Source organism: Mus caroli, unplaced genomic scaffold (assembly GCF_978045245.1).
Source record: "Mus caroli unplaced genomic scaffold, Mus_caroli_1 scaffold_18, whole genome shotgun sequence".
Classification (NCBI taxonomy): Eukaryota; Metazoa; Chordata; class Mammalia; order Rodentia; family Muridae; genus Mus; species Mus caroli.
This window is the reverse complement of record NW_028227273.1, coordinates 5,965,957-5,987,342: the sequence shown is the minus strand read 5'-3', so window position 1 is coordinate 5,987,342 and position 21,386 is coordinate 5,965,957. Positions and strand designations below refer to the sequence as shown.

The 21,386-nt window shown below is 44.3% G+C and overlaps 1 protein-coding gene across 3 annotated transcripts in view; it reads right to left on the bottom strand.

Annotated features, from left to right (window-relative positions):
* Window positions 1-2,674: 2,674 nt before the first annotated feature.
* Window positions 2,675-21,386, bottom strand: part of Lhcgr (luteinizing hormone/choriogonadotropin receptor) — a 48,756-nt gene continuing 30,044 nt past the window's right edge. The window contains exons 7-11 of one of the 3 annotated variants that reach the window (XM_021149364.3): window positions 17,101-17,169; window positions 14,360-14,434; window positions 12,158-12,343; window positions 8,559-8,639; window positions 2,675-3,844 (exon numbers count right to left, since the gene is read on the bottom strand). In XM_021149364.3, the coding sequence (XP_021005023.1) occupies window positions 2,701-3,844; window positions 8,559-8,639; window positions 12,158-12,343; window positions 14,360-14,434; window positions 17,101-17,169 (1,555 nt within the window). In that variant the 3' untranslated portion in view covers window positions 2,675-2,700. The remainder of the gene's footprint in view (window positions 3,845-8,558; window positions 8,640-12,157; window positions 12,344-14,359; window positions 14,435-17,100; window positions 17,170-21,386) is intronic. The other 2 variants (XM_029471475.2, XM_085832702.1) reach the window with 2 other exon arrangements.

Genomic DNA, 21,386 nt, shown 5'->3' with positions numbered 1-21,386 from the left:
CTATTTGGGTATGGATTCCTGTGGCAGAGGATCTGCTCAGGTGGAGTCAGAAGCTGGAGTGCCTGTTTACTTTTTCTTACTACATTGTTTTTTTCCCTGGGATTTATGAATCATAAAGACTATCATGTAGTCACATAAGTAGTTTGATGAGTTAGTAATCTGCTGTGTTGCTGAGACAGATTCTAAGATGAGCAAGAAAGGACTCCACCTGAACCAAGTCGTTCTTTATGGAGCAGAAAGATCATAAATGTAAACACAGAAGAGATTTCTTTTTATTAATCTTACAATCTTCTTTGAATCATTTTATGTAATGACTTAAGAATTGAAAGCAAACTAAATGTGTTGAATCTAGTTATGGTTAGACATTTATTTAATAAAATGCTCACAGGAAGTTGAAAGCTGGAAATAGCCAAGATAGCTATGAGTAGGAGAAAGGAATTTTAATATTAATATGGTAGAATTTCAGTTAGCAACGAGAAGGAATAAATGGATTCAAGCAATCAAGTGGATGAATAGTAAGACTAATAAACTAAGTCCAAAGCCATGTGAAAAAGCACATGTTTTATAGACCTGCATTTTTATGCCATCTAGGGCAGGAAACACTAGTCTGTGGAGAATATCGGCCATCATCCACAGTGTGGGACTCTCTAACTAACTACACTAAATCCTGACACAGTGTGGCTGACATAGGTGTGTGCTGTTCTCAAAACTCAAGTGGCACATTTAAGATTTGTCTGTTTCTCTTCGTGTAAATTACACCTACAATGTAAATAAATATTATATATTATACTCAGTGAATATGAGTACTGACATTCATTTACACGGGGGTGTATAATGTATTCTCTTGTGCAAGACTAATACCTGCAAATTACTTTAAAATATCAAAATATATAAGACATTGGTTGACAGATAAATAACAGATAATTGCATAGTAATGTATGAAAGTCAATATAGTAACATATGGCTTGCGGTAAATAGTGTTGAGGTATGGGTGTTCACTACACAGTTTCTTCAACATTTCTGTACATTTGAAAATGTTCCTAATAAAATATTGGGAAAACTTAAGGAACGTTGAATGTACATAAGCTTTTAAATAACAAAACCTAGCTACCTAATAAGTATTTGTCCATCTGTCAGTGTATCCAATTTTTAAAAATTTATTTCAACGCAAAGGTAACTCTTGGAGAACAATGATTTTTTTTTTTAACAGTATGGGAATCATTAAAGAAGCTATGCTTTGTGAGGACCTTTGAGATCGAATCTTCTTACTTGAATCTTTTCCTAGTTTTCAGGACTTTCAAAATGGTGATGGTCTTTTTTTCTTGTATAATATAATGGCATCTGAACTGTAGAGTTTTCTGAAGATTCAGTTGGTGAGATTATGTAATCCACTCACCAAGATGCTGTGTGTGTAATGAACTTTCAATCAAACGGGAAAAGGGGCAAACAAAAGCTGCACTGTGAGACGCATCAGTCGGGTGTCCTGCAAGAGCCAGCTGTAGGAAGTAACTAGTGCTTCTGACAATACTAGATATATTTCCCAATAAAGTGCCAAGCATAGAAATAACGGGTTAATAATTTTTAAAATTTAAATATTTTGTTTTGCTTAAAGATGCAAAGGTACCTTATGGAAGAGTTAGGGGGAAGACTGAAGGAACTGAAGGGGCTGGCAACCCCAAAGGAAGACCAACAGTGTCAACTAACCTTGACATCTGGGAGTTCCCAGAGAGCATACATGGGCTGGTCTGAGGCCCTCCTGGCTCATATGTAGCAGAGGACTGCCCTGTCTGGCCTCAGTGGGAGAGGATGTGCCTAATTTTGTAGAAACTTGATGCCCTAGGGGAGGGGGAATTCTCTGGGAGGGCACCCTCTCAGAGGCGAAAGGGAGTGAAGAACTCTGAGAAGAGATACCGGGATGGGGGCAAAAACCATAAAGCCTGTAACGATCAAAAAATATACTAAGAAACATTTCCCCATGTATCTCTAGGGAGTTTAACTATCTAGGCACACTTGCTGTGTATCATTTCCAAGATCCTGAGATAGGAGATGAGGAAACTGAGGTGGGTTCCTGCCCACGAGGGGTTTATGCTCTGTAAGCCAAACAAGTATGCAGGAATGTGCCTTCAGATGGAAAGCTAAGTGAGTAGAGTGTACATGGGAAATAGAAGTGTCTAGAATAGAGCTGTCTTTGCACTGATGAAAACAGTTTGAATCTGTACCTCCTATTACTAGTGAGACCCATGAAGCACTTGGGATATGGCTAAGAAACTTTTATTTACCATGCAAGGCTAGCAGCTATCACACTGCACAGTGCATCTCTTGAACGTATTTATCAAACTATCTGAGGACAAAGACCACTTTAAATTTCCAGTCTGTTATGAATATATATTTGGAGATGGCAACGTAAATCACAAGATTGAAGTGAAAAAGATGAAGAGACATGGAAAATGACAACAACTTAGATTTTCTTAATATTAGATTCAACAAACAAAATTATTCTGTCTAAATTATTATAAAAAATTTCTAAACCCTTCTGAAATTTATGTCACCAAGTGTCTTGGGCCACCCTTTGAAGCAGGTTTCAGTTCTCCTGAAGTGCCTCAGGATAAATATTTTTTCTAAAACACATTATATTAAAGTGACTAATTTGGGTGGACTTTTTTTGGGGGGAGCATATTTAGATACAATTCAGTAATGCAGTTACTGAATTAACACTCTTGGAGGTGTAGGTTGTTGACGATGCACTATGGATAACTTCAGGGCAGCCTGGGAAGGCTTACTTGATCTTGGAAAGCCGTTTTTGCAGTTGAAGGTACATGCAGAAAATTCCTTCCTTCTGTAAAGTTCAGCCCGGTGCTTACAGCAACCAAATCTGCTCAGCAAGAGAAAGAAATCTCTCTGAAATGCCTTCGTGAACACTGCATACAGAAATGGGTTGGCACAAGAATTGACAGGATAAAAAAGGACCAGTAGAACTTTTGAGTTGGTGACAGTGATGAGGGGTACTTTGAAGGCAGCTGAGATGGCAAAGAATGAGATGGGCGCCATGCATGTGAAGTCTGTGAAGATGAGGATGGCCATCTTCTTAGCAATTTTTGTGTCCTTGTTAGGAGCCGTCAGCTCTGGATTTTGAACTGCAAAGTATATCCTAACGTAGCACGCACAGATGACGACAAAGGCCACTGCATTGAGGAGCAAGATGGATAATATGTAGACTTGTGACAGAGTGGATTCCACATCCATGGGGAGGCAGATACTGACTTTCATGTAACTGCTGACACCCACAAGGGGCAATGTGGCCATCAGGGTAGAAAAAATCCATCCTCCGAGCATAATTGGGATGGCATGTCTCAGTCTCAGCTTTTGGTCCAGCTGAACAGCATAGGTGATGGTGTGCCACCTTTCTAGAGTGATGACTGTAAGGGTATAGACAGAAAGTTCACTGGCGAACACAGTAAAGAAGCCAGCTGCACTGCAGCCACTCCCTGTCTGCCAGTCTATGGCATGGTTATAGTACTGGCCTTTTGTTTGGGAGTCCACTGAGGCAATGAGCAGCAGGTAGAGCCCCATGCAAAAGTCTGCAAAGGAGAGATTACACATGAGGAAGCGGGGCACCGTCAGTTTATAACGACTGGTCAGGAGAACAAAGAGGACTGTCAAGTTGCCAAAGATAGCTAGTATATTAATTAGCCAAATCAACACCCTAAGGAAGGCATAGCCCATAATATCTTCACAGGGATTGAAAGCGTCTGGTTCTGGAGTACATTGGAGTGTCTTGGGTGAACAGAAGCCATAATCGTAATCCCAGCCACTGAGTTCATTCTCATCAAAGATGGCAGAATAACTGCAAGACAAACATTGGCTTGAGGGAAACAGAAGCGGTTCCCATGATTCTGAGTATTAAAAGAAATTCAAGAATCTTTAGTGGGCTTTTAAAGCTCAAGAAACAAAACAAAACAAAACAAAGCCATCATGGTCTTAGCCTTACATCTATTTGTTAAATTATCTCATTTGATGGAATTCTTTCCAAAGAAAATGAAAAGCTATCTAGACACTATAAAATATATCTGCTTAACACCCCGATGCAAAGACTTAATGACGCTCTTTACAAGGAATGATTTTCTTTGAAAAAACAAGATTAGAGACATAATATATACACACTAAATAAAAAAAAGTCCCTTCTTGACATTTTCTTAGCTATTCATCTTATTTAGTTGCTAACCAAATTGCTAACAAGCTGTTTGTAGTAGCACACAGTGGGATTGGATGGTTTGCAGCATTAAGAATCATCAACTAGTGGGGACTTGTTTGCATTGAAGTCCCTGGTTAATCCCGTGTTCCACATGGGAACTGGGAAACATGAGCAAATGGCTGAGAGTATAGGAGTTGAGGGAGAAGAGGGACAACAGATAAAAGGATGAATTCAAGAACTCCTTAGGGTGCAAGTCTGTTCCTGGGCCTGCATCCATACTCTCTCTTAGGGGCACATCTATTGGCTTTTTTCTTGACAGCCTTATCCAGTTTTAGTTCTCTCCCATTCCAACCTCCTGGAAATGCTTTTCCAAACAGAATTCTGAGTTCTACTTATCCAACTTGACCCTTCTCCATGCCTATGTGATAAATTCACATGCTCTTTGATGATCCTCAAGGCTTTGCTTTTTCTGGGTTCTGCCTACTGGAAATTTTCATTCTCTCTTGATCTCTTTGGTAAATTCTCTCTCATCCTGAAAGGCATGTTCCTCAAGGAAGTTATTCTTGCTTCTATTCACCAGAGACTTTATTATCTTTCTCTGCAAGAGTTATACTTAGTAATCAAAACAATTTTACCAATATGCATGTTTATCTTGTTTAATATTATCTTAGTATTGAGACAGGATATCATGCAGCCAAGGCTGACCTTAAACTTGCTACACAGCCAAGGTTGGCCTTAAACTCTTGATCCTATCTCCCAAGTGTTAGACTATAGGAATTAATGCTCATGTTTGACTGACTCTTAATTTTGGGGTGTGTGTGTGTGTGTGTGTGTGCGCACATTTGTCTCTGTGTGTGCTGGACAGTGGGGAACTATGCATGCCATTCCTCAGGCAATTTTCTACCTTTGTTATTTGAGATGGGATCTCCCATTGTTCTGGAGGTTACCAAGTAGGCTAGGCTGGCTGGCCTGTCTCTGACTGTCTATCACTGGGACTACAAGATTATTGACCATATCTGGCTGCTTTTCTTCTTTCTTTTTTTAAAATGTGGGTTCTGGAAATCAAATTCAAGTATTCATGTTTGCAAGACAAGAACTCTACAAAGATGAAGATCTTATTTCTGGAGTCATGGTGTCTAGCAGAATTTTGGTTCTATTCAATAAATTTTTATGGAGTGAGTAAATCCAGACTAGGGAAGCCCTGGGTATAGAAGGCATTAATAGCACATGGGAACATTGAGCATATATTTGGTGATGGATATGGGTTCAATGAGTTTTGACCTTGTCCATTATCTGATAATTTTGGAAGTTGGATAAATGAGATAATTTTCTGAAAAGCCTATTGAAAGTATGTATTTTACCATAGAGTTTCTCTCAATAAAAGCATCTTTCCATTCCGGGAATGATGAGGGTAGCTTCCTCAATACTGGCCAGCTTTCATAGTACTAGAAGACTATGAATTGATGAGAGAAAAGATCTGAGGCCTTCAGTACTAGAGGAAAAACAACATGAAAATCCTGGAGCAGTATTCAGGTCCGAGGAAGAGCTGTGTCCACACAGAGGACGGCAGAGAACCCTCATCTGTTTCATTATTAAACAACTTTAAAGCAAAACACTTATTAGTTTACTTACATCAAAATAATTTCATATTGTTAGTTTTCCAGGAGATGGTGGTTATAGAGAATGAATAAGGAAACGAATCCTTCTTAATATGGGTGCTCATTGATCATCTGATTGAACCCGTTGTACGGTTAGAAAGGGAGCCAAGATTAAAGAAGGTAGAGATAGGTTCAAGATCCCCATGGGGACAGTGTCAGGATTTCACCTTCACACTCTCAGCTCAGAGATCTTTATCACCACTCAGTCAGTGGTCTCCAAAGTGTGGTACATGGATCAATGTCTATGTGAACCACCAGGGTGTTTGTTAAAAATGCATATCAAAATTTAGAGGCACAGAGCCCAGAAATCTGCACTTCAAGAAGGTTCTGTAGATGCTTCATACAAAATAGTAACACAAAACTGGATAAAAATATTCTAACCATTGTGGCCTTTATTTCTTTTATTCTCTTTGCCCTATCAAACCATCTCACCTGTTTGAGGGGCTAATTTAGGATGCCTAAAAATGCTGCCATGATTTCTTAACAGATATAAGCAAGTGACCCCACATGTTCCTTCCTCCATCCCTCCTTGGTCTTTGTGACTTGCTAGACTTCTCTCTGGCAGGTCTTCTCCTGGGCTAGCTCCCAAGGGCAATAGCATGCTTACTGACAACAGCAGATTCTGGCAGCTCTGTTAGGGAGTATAAATGGACTCAGGGACTTAGAAGTATTAGTGTAGGAGGCAGAAGCAGTTACACCACTGTTCCACTGACAGCTGATAGAGAAAGAGGACCTGTGTGTGGGGTCTTAGGAGGACAGTGGGATCAGCTACAGTGGCAAGAACACGGTGCTTTCTTGGGAAGAACAGGTGAGACTCGGAATGGCTATCTGGTGGAACTTTGCATTTATCTAAAAAGTGTTTTCAGGGGCTGGTGACATAGCTCAGTTGGTAGAGTGCTCACATAGTGTGCATTGGACCCTGGATCCAGGATGCAGCACCCAAATGAACTGGATATGAGAGTCCATGCCATTTCTCCCAGAATTCAGGAAGCAGAGGCAGGGAGATCAGAGTTTCAAGGTGATTTTTGACTGCATAGTGAGTTCAAGACCAACCCAGGCTATGCAAATCTCCATATTTAAAAAAACAGTAGCTCCACCAGGAGCAATGTAACTTGTTAGATTATCTATTCATTTCAGGCAGCTTGAAGCTTCTTACATGGTGAGCTCCAAGGGGAAGACTCATTTGGAAAGGCTGGGGCTAGGCTGATGATGGTTACTGAGGGTGGGTTAAAGTCTCACCATAACCATCCCTTGGTACCACAACTAACTGTACTTAGAAGTGGTTTTCTGTGTATAAGTATAAAGCCACATGACTGCAAAGGAATCATGTAGAAGGAGACCAAGAGACATAAAGACGGAAGGGATACACAGGGAAAGGAGTATTGCAGGGCAGATAGTGGCGACTCAAAGGAAAGAAAGGAAGGAGATAGGCTGACACCCATCCTAAGTGCTGCTGTGATGATGCCCTTCAGTCTGGGTCTGAAAGTCAAGTCTCATTTTGATCACTCCCTACTGAGGGGAAAAGATGTCTCATCAGGCATACGTGCTGCCAGAACTACTCTCCCCAGAAGGTGCATGTCCAGCTCTGTGCTGCAAGAATATTACTACCAAAGATCACATCCAACTTTTCGATACCTTTAGGTCCAAGGTCTTCCCATCACACCCCACATTGTCTCCATAGCACTCTGAGACTGAGAAGAGAAGAGCAAATAGCAGAGATTTGCAGAGTATCTGAGAGGGACATCTGGTTTTGTAGTCCTTCAGGGCACATGGGAGGAATAATAATAAATGCGGCTTAGGGACACAGCCGTTGTCTTTGGAGGCATGCTCTTTTACAAGTGAAGGTAAGTGAAATGCCAGGGCGCTCAGCCTTTAAAGCAAGAAAAATGTTAGGCGTCAGTCAGCAGAATGGACATGTAGCTGCCATCTAGTGTATGGTAATGATGGCATTAAGATGAATGTGAGGGAGCTGGAGAGGTGGTGTTATTGGTGAAGTGCTTGCTGTGCACACCAAGGACCCCAGTGCTGGGAAAGTGGAGGTAAGAGGATCCCTCAGTTTAGGGGCCAGTCAGCTTAAACTGATTGGTGAGCTCTGGGTCTCAGAGAGACACCCTGTCTCAAAACCACAACATCAATGGCTCCTGAAGAAGGACATTCAAGGTGACCTCTGGCCTCCCATACAAGCACATGCATGTGCATCTGCACATGCCAGGACATACACACACACACACACACACACACACACACACACACACACACACACACACACACAAAGGTAACACCACACTTGGGAGTATGGTCTTTGACAGGAAGTCATTGCTTTAGAAGCCATGTCTGCAATCAGTTTGTCTTTGTGGAGTGTAACTTCCGATGGATGAAGACATCATTTAGAGCAGCCCTTGGTGACACCCAAATGCCTGAAAAAAACGAAGCTGCCATCTTATACACACTAATGTTTATAGGAACCACTTCCTTATATCTTAGGCTTTCCCATTTCATTTTGCTTTTCTTTTAAACAGCTACAATAACACGTACGACCAGTTGGCACTTGCAAAGGGAAAATATTCACATTCGAAACTATAGAAAAACTACATTGCAAACATCCTCTCACCAAGACTTTTATCAAAAGAAAAACCGTCGCAGCAAATAACAATAAGCTGCCCACAGAACAAGCCTCGGCTCCCGCCTGTCTGCTCGTGAATACTTACAGCGTCTCGTTATTCGCTTCTCTAACTGTGCTTTCACATTGTTTGGAAAAGTTTTCAAAAATGGAAAATGAAAAATTCTGTCTGAAAGAGAAGAGGTAGAAAAGGAGAAAAACAAGCCATTGATCTTTTGGTCCTTTAGCCCGATGGTGTCTATTTATGCAGTACTTGTCCGCATTCCTTAGCCATCCTACCCTGGGTGAGTTCTGCACCATTGTCCTGACTGAAACGCTTCCCGAGGAGAGACTGTATACCCTCGTGCATTGTTCTTAGCGTCTCCAGCTTAGAGAAAGTGCTTCTGAATGCTAAGTGCTTTGTGTGGGTTCGGGAGAGGTGGGGGGAAAACACGTAAATTTGTTGTATTGAATCATGAGTTTTTCAATGCTTATTAAAAGCTGCTTTTATGGTGTACTCAGGTTTGCTCCTCACCAACTCTTCTCCCTCCTATTCGCCTTGATTAACTACATGGCATTCATGGCTTTAAATTGTAGCTGGAAGTCTTTCTGTCAGGATCCTGTGGGGCTGGGTGTGCTGTTGTTGTGTATTTAGGCCTTCAGCCTTTGGGCAAAACCTAGCATTGGTGTTCCCTTATCTTCTTGTCTTCCCCTCTGGGAAGTTTGGCTTGGAGAAGGGGGATGTGACAAGGAGATAGAAGGCTGATGTATGGCAACCAAGTCTACGGGGGAGGGGCTCAGAAATAAGGAATGAGGGTGAGGGAGCTGCTGGGAGTGCCACAGCCTTCCTTGCGGAGGATGGAGATGTGAGGCACCCAACGTGGACATTGCTCTGCTCTGTTATCCAGCAGCAGTGAAACAGGTCCTTGTAATAATGGTCGTGTGCAAATGCAGAAAGATGGGGATTTGACCACATGGTCTTTCAAAGATGAACCCTCTTGTTATTCTAGATACTGTTATGTTTGTAAACTTGGACTGAGTCTCTGTTCCTGTCCCAGTCCCCACCCACCTCATGTGTAATGGGGGAGGGTAGTTCTGGCTCAGTATTTGACAGAGATACTGTATGCAGACAAGTCCACAGTTAACAGGAACTTGGTCTCTGAATGCTAACACTGGATGACACACATTCTATCTCCACAGTTACCAAAAATGTCTTAGAAAGCTGTGCCCATAGAGAAAGGACCCAAGGAGCTGAAGGGGTTTGCAGCCCCATAGGAGGAACCACAAGATGAGCCAATCAGAACCCCCAGAGCTTCCAGGGACTAAACCACCAACCAAAGAGTACACATGGAGGATCTCAAGGCTCCAGCCATATATGTAGCAGAGGGTGGCCTTGTGGGACATCAATGAGAGGAGAGGCCCTTGGTCTTGTGAAGGCTTTATGCCCCAGTGTAGGGGAATGCCATGACAGGAAAGTGGGAGTGGGTGGGTTAGTGAGCAGCGGGAGGGGGAATGGGATAGGGGGGTTTTTGGAGAGGAAATGAGGAAAGGGGATAACATTTGAAATGTAAATAAAGAAAAAAGCTAATTAAAAAAAAAGAAAGAAAGAAAGCTGTGCCCAGGTAGCCAAGTGTGTCATCTATAGAGTGCCTCAGTTTGCAACAGACTGAACTTAACTCTTCATCTTCAGTGGCCTCTAAGGCTTCCTTGGGCTTTATCGTCCCAGAAGCACCTGTGACTGAGTAGACATAGCCAAGCTCACTCAAGACAATGTGTGTAATGATGTTCACAGATAGCTCAGACAGTCATAGTCTCTAACCCCCTTTCCACCCTCCTAGAATAAAAGGCTTTGAAGTAAACACTCACACGTCTATGACTTCAGGAGGAGTTTGACCTCTTCACTACAGAAGTGTAAGTAGGTGACCAGAACCAGCCTCACCCTAAACCACTATGTCTGTCTGTCTGTCTGTCTTTCTGTCTGTCTTTTACCAGCTTTGCCACCTTCAACCCACCCTTCATTCTGCTGCCCTATTGAGGTTTCATAAAAGCAAATTTGCACAATCTCACTTTAAAGTCTTTGAAGCTCTACCTCCTCTGACTCTCTTGGGTGGGTACTCAGAGCCCACCTTGGCCTACCAGTGCCTTGGGCTGCTGCTTCTGTGGGCAATCTTCCCTCATTGCCCACAGTCTTTCTGTGCTTGCTTTCGAATAACATCCATCTAGTGTCTCTTGCCCCATGCCTTCACAGGAGACATTCCATCTTGTCTTGATTCTGCCCTCAAGCCTTCTGTGCAAAGCTCAGTTAACGTCATCTCCCCTAGGAAGTCTCCCATGAGCCCCTCTACAGCCTAGAGCGTTTGGTCCCTCTCTTTGTTCTGTCACCACATCCACTGACACACCCCCTTGGCGCTCCTTTATGCTGCCTGTCCACTCTGTGAGGGCTAAGATGACCGCTCATCTTTTCAGTTTTCAAGCCTGGTATCCTGGAACATGGCTAGTGCTCAACTCAAGTCATCTGAAGCTCAGTTAATGATGTAGAACTTGAGCTGGATTTGGTGGCCAAGGCCTTTGATCCCAGTACTCAGAAGGCAGAGCCAAGTGTATCTCTGTGTGTTCAAGGCCAGTCTGGTCTGCAGAGTGAGTTCAGGACAGCCAGGGCTATATAGTGAGATCCCATCTCACCACCCCCTCCAAAAAGGGGGTGGGGGTAGAGCCTTAAACACAGCAAGTGCGTTTGTCTTCTCTACTGTTCCAAATATTTAGGTAGAACCAAGTCTTCTCAAGGCTTCCTTTCTCTCTCTCCCTTTCTCCCCCTCCTCTCCTTTCGCCCCCTCCAGCCTGGTAGATCAGCTATAAATATGTTAATTCCAAACAAAGGCAGTGGCAGCCTGGTGTGTTCCACAGTGCCTTAGTATCTAATGAATTGATTGAGCACATCTCTGCAGTAATGACTCTTCAGAGCGTTGCATTTTCCCACTGGGAGCAGTGTATTGGGCAATAAGAAAAGCAGAGAGCATCAAGGCTTGCAGTGAAAACAAGCTAGAGACAGGGGTGGGAGAGCAGGAAGTGTCAACGTGACTGCACCACACCTTTGCAAAGCTAGCTGTTGCTTTTTCTTTCTTTTATACATGTGACACGTGCTGGGTCCGGATGCAGAATGGTACCTCTCAGTTAAAAAACTCCCGAGAAAGAATGCTTTAAGGAATGAAATTTAATTGCTGCCACCCTCTCCTTCACCCACCACACCCGCAGCCTGGGGTGCAGGGAAGCGATCAGGCGCCCTCTGCTGCACGCAGGCTCTCTGGTCCTTTTCATAGGGCTCCCTAACCGATCTGTTTCCATTTCTGTTCGGAAATGGAAGTTGCTTTCCGTGGAAGACAAATAGCTTAAAAACAAAACAAAACAAGCCCCAAGCCAAACCACGTGGTACTCTGACAATTATTAAATTCAAGATTGAGTAAAATGTTTTCTGTTGAGAGAACGGACTTTGACACCAGGTTTTTGCAAAGGTGCTGCCGAGGTACTTAAGCGTTTGGCAGGTTTATGAGGCGCAGGGCCTAGCACATGGAGACGTCAGGATGAGGACCAGCTCATTTTGCTTTTGTCTAAAAGCTACTCCACGACTGCAGCAGGGCACCGTGTGCCACCGGACTAGATCTAGATCCCAGCTTCTCTGCAGCAACACGGTCCCCTCTCCTGCTCACTTACTCTTTCTTCGGCAAATTCCTGAAGGCACAGCAGTGGCTAGGGTAGGTCAGCGTGGCAACCAGTAGGCTGGTGAATTTTTCTCTGGAGGGCAGTGTTTTCAGTGAGTAGGATGACGTGGCGATGAGCGTCTGAATGAACTCCAGCCCGTGGCTCGGCAGGGCCTGCAATTTGGTGGAAGAGATATCCCTGAACCACAAAGGAGAGAGAGGCCCTTTATTGACTGATTTTACACATTTTACTCCAAGGACTCCCCCCCCCCCCCAAGGGTCCGAGAAATCTCTCCTCCATTTTGTTTTTCCTACAATCCATCGTTTCTTTCATCATGATCTGAATTCCAAAGAACTTGTGGGATTTTCATCTTACAGGCACCCACTACTCTTTTCAAGGTTGCCTGTGGCTCCTTGTACCTTCCATATGGTCACTAGAATTTTTCTCTGCTGTGTCCTGATTCCTCTGTAGCTCTGACTCCTTCCCTCTGCCTCTCCCTCCTTATGTTTACTCTCCACCCCTTCCTCTCTCCTACCCTCTCCCTATTTTACAAAACCCAATTGCTTGCTTCCCAAAACAGTGTACACATAGGTGACATCAGCTTTTGTGTTCTGGCCCAGGGAGAAATATTCAGGGCTTTGATGCCTCTGTGTCTGATTGATTAAGCTCTGCAGGGGAGGTTTTCATAAAGTGCAGATGATCCACCCTATTAAGAGCTTCATGTGGCACTAGCTATCATCCACCCAGGACGCTGAGCACACGCGCTCTAATAACTAGTTAGATGTGTCCATCCAAAGCAAGCAAACACCATGCCGAGCTAGCACAGCTGTGCCGAAGGCTCAGGGCTTTAAACAAAGCTCCTTGGTTTTACTAGACTCGAGGCAAACTCTAAGGAAGCCCCAAATGTACATTTCAGGAAGAGGGGGTTTGGCAGGAGTTTTAGTTTTTAAACCCTGCTCATATTCTAAGAGGTTAACGCCCAACCCTTTCCCAGCAGCACGCCCTCCTTGATAGTCTGCCCTCCTGGGAGGCTCAGGGCCTGATACAAGGAGGGAGTGATGGCAGTGGGAGGCAGGGAAGGGCAGGAGTATGAACTGGAATGTACCAGGGTCCAAGTTCCTGGGAGAACAGTGGAAATAGGAGACTGTGTCCCATGGGTTGTACTAGGCTACCTCTGGTTTCTGGTACTTGCCGATTAGGAAGCCAGTGCTCTGTTCTGCCTTAGGGTCTTTGTATGGATCATTAGATCAGGCCGCAGACTTTTCCCAGACATGGAGGAGGTTGTAGTTTGTTTTCTGAGTGTCCTCTTATGTCTGGGAAGTCATCGCCCTGGAATGAAACCTACTATTGGGATTCTGCTAACTGGCCACATTACCAAGCTGTCCTCTGAATGTCTGTGCTTTTTACTTAAAGTCCCGAGAGTCTCTCAGCATTGGCTGGAGAAGTTTTTATTTGTACAAGCCATTGCATCGAAGCCCAACTCATGGAGGGTTCGAGACTGACTCCTCATAGGATTATAGGGAGAATCCGCCTGCAACCTCTCAGCCACGGCCATCCAAATGCTAGGCGCAGTTCAGGTCAGAGTGGGTTCTCTGAGTGAGTTCCGGGGGGCTGGGGGAGCGACCACCCTGTAGCACATGAGGCCATACCCTGTGTTTGGCATTACTGGTTGACTTATGGCCTCTTGAAATCATATATATATATATATATATATATATATATATATTTTTTTTTTTTTTTTTTTTTTTTGCTAGAAGCTCAGAATATTTTATTTGGACACAAGCTGAGACCAAATGAGGCCATCATGCTACGCCATAATCTACTATGCATATCTCCCAATAAAACTGAGGTGTAGGTGAATTACCAGAGAAGATCGACACGCAAACACAAACACCACATAGAAACCAATACCATGGTTTCTCAACACTCAACAACAACGGCAACAACACGTGGAGACTGAGGTTACGCTACACAACCAGAGGGACCTTCAACAGATAAGAAAGAGAAAGGCTGAGTAGAATCTTCCCTTTGAGGCACCAAATTGCAGCCCCTGGAAATGTGGGGCTATGTCAGAGGCAGCACTTCATGTTTGTAGGAACAGGCCTGACACATTTGATACTTTTCAGCTATAGATGTTGCAAGCCAGGCTGGCAGTGACAGCAGGGTTGTTAGGGTGCACTCTGTGGGGAGAGGAGGCTGTACCACAGTACTCACAGGATGCTGGGCCCCGTGGCCCCCTGGAAGGCGCCACTGTGCATCTTCTCCAGGTAGATGTTTTCTTTTAACTCCCTGTGAGGGAAAAACCAATTTCCTTAGTCACACCTGCACTTCACACCAACTTTCACAGCTGTGTGTGCACACGGGTGTGGTGGGGCGGAGGGGTTGGGGGAGGGGTAAGACAAACTAGAAAAAGATAGCGTTCTTGGTGAAACTGTGGAGTCGCCAGTGCGTGTATTTGGCTTCACCTAGTGTTCATCCTTTCCTGTCATTCGGTGAAACACTTTTTGTCCCATGATTTAACAGATTCTCCTGTTGGATTAGGGAGAACTTGCTACCAAGCAGCCTGGGGAGGAGTCAAACGCTCCTCGGGCTGCTCAAGGCTACTGGGTTCAAGTGCAGTGAGCTCCTTATCCGTCTGAGGTTTTGTGACCTTGGAGGCCTCAGAATTTGTCAAAAACCACAAACCAAACAAAAGGGTGAGGCTTCTAAGTGGTTCTTCTCATAGTGCAATCTGATTCCTTTGAGATGTGCGTTCTCAGTGGGCAAGTTCAGAGAGTAGTCACGGCCTGTGTCCAGGTGGCTGAAGTCACAAGGGACTGTCTCTGTTGGGAAGATCCCAGAATCCTCGTTCTGCTCCTCCATTCTCTGTCCTTTCTCTTAACAAAAGAACACTCCGGATTTCCCTCTGTGTTATCTAAGCCTTCTTTCTTCGATCCTCACATTCTCAAAGTTCTGAAAAGCTCTACTTCCCAGCCTGTCTGGGTATATCTCTTCAATGGCTGGTCCTCTTGCTGGCTTCTGCCTGGGACACCTTTTCCTTCTCCTTTTGTCTATCCACATTAAATTGGCTCAAAGCCTGCATCTCCTCTCCCCACTGTCATTTAACCCTTTCCTGCCTCTGAAATTCTGGAGGACCTGCTTGCTCTCAGGCTAAGCACAGCATGCTACCTTCAGTTACCTAAAGTTCACACACTGTTGGGAATTGCCTTTTCCTGTGCCATGAATCCCCATGGGTGAACCCTCCAGCTTACAGCTTACTCCTTTTCATCTCTACTGGAACATAGCGTGTGGCCTTCAGTACAGCTGTGGTTTGTTGCAGGAATCACAGAAGGGGGCACCTGAGAGTGGACCAAAGAGGCTGGGATGCTCCTCCCCTAATCTTGGGGCTCTTATTAATGAACTCTTTGTGCAGCTCTCAAGTGAACAAGACCGTTTCTTCAGTATGTTGTAGCATCTAGACCCTGAGCTGCGTGCATACAAACCTTTATCTACTCATTCGCAAGAATCATGGGATAAACGTAATCCATGTTGCAGCATGCTAAGCACTAAGGGTACAAATCCGACCTTCTCACTTGCTGGATCAATCCTCAGAATAAGTAAACCTCTCTTGGCAGCCTTGCTCACAAATGAGGGCACAGGGGCTTGGGCAGGTTAACTTGTTCAAGGTGATACAAGTTGATAGATAGTGAACCCTAGGCCTTGGCTCTCATCTGCTAAACTGTACAGCATGCTATCAGCACAGTGGGCTCCTTGGTTTAAGATCTACAGCGAAAAATCATTAGTATATTACTAACCTGAGATACTTAGTCTCAGATGGTGACATATGAGGGTCTTCTGGGAGCCTCTTAAAGGCACAAATTCTTGGCCCCTTTGAGATCCACCAAGGCAAAGAAAGTCAGCGGAGGAATCTGCATTAGCAGGCAGAGGTGATTTTTACAGGCCTTCCTTCAAGCTTAAGGGTCATTTGTGTGGATCATACTTCAGACAATTTGATTAAAATTTTTGGTTACATTATTTATTTAATTTGTGTGTGAGAGGAAACATGTCCATGGCATGGTGTGTGTGTGTGTGTTGGAGGGAGGGTGTCACATGACAACTTTTTAGAAGTCAGTTCTTTCTTCAAGCTTGCTTGCTTGGGGACAAGCTTCTTTGAACTCTGCCACCTCACTGGCTACTAACTCATTTCTCCTAAAGGCCTTCCTATTTGTATTCACTAACTTGATCTTCAGTTTAGCTTTTCGTGTACTTTTAGGTGTTTCTAGTCATGACTTGAGCATTCAGAACCTCGTCCTAGGCTGTCATAGACCATACACATCCCTATAAATGTGTGAACTTACCACTGTCCCCGAGGATGGCCATGGGGAGGGGAGGTGGAGGGCGATGAAGGGAGCCATGTTTAGGATGAGTCCCTCAATTAAAGGCTGTTACTGTGTGTGAGGGTGGGGGTGGGGGTGGGGGTTGGCAGCAGGAGCCTGGACTGAAGTGGGGAATAGCCAGATCTCCCTCTCTGGAGAACTGCTTCTTTCCAGCCAACAGGAGGAAGATGCTGTGAAGCTGTAGCTGATTAGCTGGTAAATGGTGTCACCCCATTTCCCTTCAGTGGAGGTCTGGGGAAGAGTCACTTTTTCTGAAATATTCTGCCTCTAACACACCATCCACCTGCACAAGGCGGCAAGGGAGGGGGGGCTGTGAGGTGGAGGGGGTGCAAAGTAGGGTGTTGAATATTTCAGCAAACTGTCAACTTCAATGTGAGGAAGCTGCTTCCGTCTTTGAAATCAGGGTTCTCTGGGGTTTCCAGCCAGCCGGTTGCCTAGTAACGCGCAGGCAACGCGGAGGACCAGCCACTTGAAAGTTTATTTTTGCCCAGAGTCACTTGCTGAAGATTGAATGTGATCTGGTAGCCAGAGCGATGCTTCATTTTTATTCATGAGCCAGGGAAATAAGCATAGACTTACAGCGAGATGAGCGTCGTCCCATTGAATGCATGGCTTTGTACCTCTTCAAACCCATTTCCATACAGTTTGCTGGAGGAAGGAGGAGAGAGGGCTTAGGGATGGGAAGGAGCTGACAGAAACACACTTTAGAAGCAGACACTCTCCTCCTGTGACATTTATTGCTAAGATAACCACTGGCATTCACAGAACAGCTAGCTCTCTCTCCAATATTTTGGAGTCGGGAGGCGCATGGGGTGAAGCTGTTCTTACTGCTCCTCCATCAACACCAAGTTTCTAAAATGTTTACTAGGTGCTGGGTGATGGGACCTAACACACCCATGTACTGATTTAATTCTTATGGCTATTGCTTCCATTATGATAAGAAAGGCAAGCATTGGTGCTGTCAGGTTTTTGGTTCCTGGGAGTAGGGTGAGGGCAGGGATTGGGGATAGGAGTAGGCTGTGGTGAGCGGGGTCAGGGGCAGCAGGCTGGGCTCAAGGTTGAGCTGTCAGGGTGGCTCAGAGGCACCCTGTAGATCCCTGATCCCGTGGATCTATGGGTTACAAAGCTGCAGCACTGGGTCACTGGATCACTCTCTGTTTCTGTCTGTGTGGTCATGGATTTGTTGATGCCAAACTAGCTCCATAGTCCCCAGAATCTAAACATCTGCCATCAGTTCTTTAAACTCCATAAGCAAGTAGAGAAAGCAATGTAGTTGAGAAGAACAAGCATTTAAAAAAGTGAAATGGAGTGGAGCAAGCAAGATTATATTGGAGGATATTGCCATCAGTTAAGGTATGGTTATTAAATTGTGTTCCATTATTTTATATAAAAAAATATGGTATCTATAAAACAACCCCCATACACACACACACACACACACACACACACACACACACACACACATCACACCTGCTCAGGCTGAGACATAAGAGAACCTATTTCCTGCCCCACCCAGCCATGGTGAAATGCCAGAACCAGAAGGAGCCCAGGGAAAAATGGTTCAGACACCTGCTTCTATGTTGCTAAGTTTTCTCTACTCTCTGTTGATTGAGGCCAACATAGAGATATACCTTCCTGCTGTATGTACATGTATGTAGCACGTGAATGGGTTATTTCTTTCCAGAAACCACAGCAAACCCTTGACAATAAATAGAGGCGACACTCATGTTTAAGTATGATATTCCAAATGGGAAACTTAGGCAATCTAAATCAGAGACTGCCAATAATCCCCACAACCTGTTTATTAGATTAAAAGAGTGCCGAGGAACTGATAGTCAAATCCCTGTTACACGTTTTATGAAGAACTAGGAAGAAGGAGCACAAAGGCTCCATACACAGAGAGACAATGAAGAAATGGAAACACTAATCACGCTGATCTGACTTGTATAGATTGTGTACATTATTGTGACATGGCACCATGCTCCATAACCTGTACAATAAATATACAGTAGTTAGCTAACCCCCACCAAACTAGGAGCCTTGAATGCTTCAGGGATCTAAAACCATCAGCTTTGCCATCCATGGTAAAGAGAGCCCTCCCTAACTTCTGGAACTCTTTTCTGTGTATAGCTGCACAGAGGAACTCCTGTGACCCATATTAGATCATTGGATGCTATTTTCCAATAGCTTCCCCTATTATTTTCTAGTGTAAAACATAAAGGGATAGGTCTTTTTCAGACCTGTCATTTTGGGTAATTACATACAACTTTCTCACTTTGTTGGCAGCTGAATCCCACAAGACCTTTTAAAAAGTGTTATACTTAGAATATTGCTCTTTGTCAACCTCCTGTCACAGCAGGGGTTCTTATAGACATCGCTGCTCAACAAAAGAGGCGCAACTCTGTTTCCTCTGAAATCTAAGTTTTCAGAATCTAGACCAGCATTGTGGAGGCATGTGTGGCCCTCCACATAAACAGATTGAGTGACATGAGCCAGTGCTGCGCATGTGGCTTCAGACTCAACCCCACTTTGCCTGACTGGGAACCCTTGCTTTAAGGTGAATCGAAATGTGATGGGTCTTTCTCATGGTGCCGTTTCCTCTACTCAAAGTGGTAGAATTACACCTCTGATGGGTTAGGACAAAGCATTCCTTCCCAGGGGTTCAGCAAAGCAAAGCTGTTTGTAGTTGCATGGAAACCCTTTCCTCTTTGCTGTGGTTTGCTACCCTGATCTTAGCTTTAAAAATTTTTTCTTTACTATTATTTTATTTAGTGTATATGGTTATTTTGCCTGCATGTATGTTGCTACCCTGATCTTAGCTTTAAAAATTTTTTCTTTACTATTATTTTATTTAGTGTATATGGTTATTTTGCCTGCATGTATGTCTGTACACCACATTGTGTGCCTGGTACCCACAGAGTCCAGAAGAGGGCATCAGATATCCTGGAACTAGAGTTACAGACAGTTGTGAGCTGCCATGTAAGTGCTAAGAAATGAACCCTGGTCTTTTGGAAGAGCAGCCTTAACTGCTGGGCCACCTCTGCAGCCTGCACTTTCACTGTTGACACATGTCAGGATAGTGGCCTCAGAAAGCCAGCAGCGCAGTACATGTGGCTTTGTGGTCAAGTGTGCAGGCACTGAACCCAGCTGTCTGGGCTCTCCCATCCCACTTTGCTTCAAAGCCGAACTACTTTGGATACATGATTTAATCTTTCATGTCTCAATTTCTTCACCCCCAAATAGGGATAATAATAATAGTATCATCCTTTTAAAGCTGTCTCGAGTAAACATATCAATCACTTAGAAGTACATTCTGGAACTCAACCAATGCAGTGGTCTCCAGCCCCCTGAATGGAGCAGAGACAAAGGGGATCTCTTTACAAGACTAGGACAGGATTTCTCTGAGCTCTAGGCCCATGTTTAACTGAGTTGTTACTTCCCTCCACTGCAGTGGGGCCTTTCTGATTCTGCAGAGTAGGCCCACTGGCTTGGGCTGCGTCTCCAGTGCACTCACTGGGTTGGCCTTAGTTCCCCTCTGTCAGGGCTACTGTCATGCATTTCTTTTTTTTTTTTTTGGTTTTTCGAGACAGGGTTTCTCTGTGTAGCCTTGGCTGTCCTGGACCTCACTTTGTAGACCAGGCTGGCCTCGAACTCAGAAATCCGCCTGCCTCTGCCTCCCAAGCTGTCATGCATTTCTTGTTTTTATTTTTGAATAATCTGGGCCATGCTTGGTGGAATTTTTCTGGACTGTGACTCCCTGTTTCTCTTTCAGCAGCAAGTGCTCTCTCTTCTCAGTGTACTGTGCTCAGCAGTACACAAAGTCTTGCCTTGATTAAAAGAATAGCTTCGTTGGTTTGGAGAACTTGCCGACATGAGTGGGAGGCGTCATGCTGTCAGGCTCACACAGCTCCCTCAATGCCTTTGAAAACATCTGGAGAGTCGCTTCAGATAAGGAGGGGGGCTTCCTTGGCACAGAGATGAGACAAAGGTCTCCCTGCTTCTCTGACACAGCAGCATCCCCACACTTGTAGGCATTGTCTGTTCAGGTATCAGTAATTGCAAATCAAACAGAGAGGATGGCATCTTTTCATTCCAAGTAAGATTCAGGAGTTAGAAATTAATTACAGATGATGCTGTACTTCTGAATGTTACCCCCCCCCCTTGAGTAATTCTGGGGTGCTGTACAGTGCTTCTGGGCTTATATTAACAATGTTAGACATTCTCTTGGATCATGTGGCCACCTAGCTTTTGGCTGATTTCAAAGAAGAGAAGAGAGATTATGTTTGTGGATAGACAACGCCTGGCATTTTAGGTCTCTGCTTGCTGGTGGAAGATGTGTACACAACTTTCCTCCTTCCCTTCCTGTTTTTCTTTCTATTAAACCAAATGAGCATAGGAAAGCATCCTAAAGAGGGATACCACACTTACCCTTTGTCTCCTATATGGCTGGGGTTTCTTTAGCTGAGTAAGTCATTGTAGACAAAGTCCATTTTCAGCACGTGTCCTGGCAGGGGTTGTGTGGGTGCCTGCTGCTGTCTGACTCACATGTGCTGCTGTGAACCTGATTGGAATAATCTGGGTTCTCAGTTTCTATGATTCTCCCAGGCTCTGAGCTGCCTGAGCTGCCTGTCTTTCAGCAGGCCTGATCTGTTTGCATGTTCCCCTACCTCAGTCAAGTGCATGTCAAGTTATGTGACTTTACCATATGCCACGTTAAAGAAGATGGCAGGTTTCATAAAGAGAGGTGACAGTAATGGATTCTAATGTGGCAGATACAGTTTTGAGAAATCCACATTTCAAGTAATACTTTAAAAAAAAAACAGGCAGAGAGAACAAGGGAGAGCATGCAGGAGAAAAGACGACAG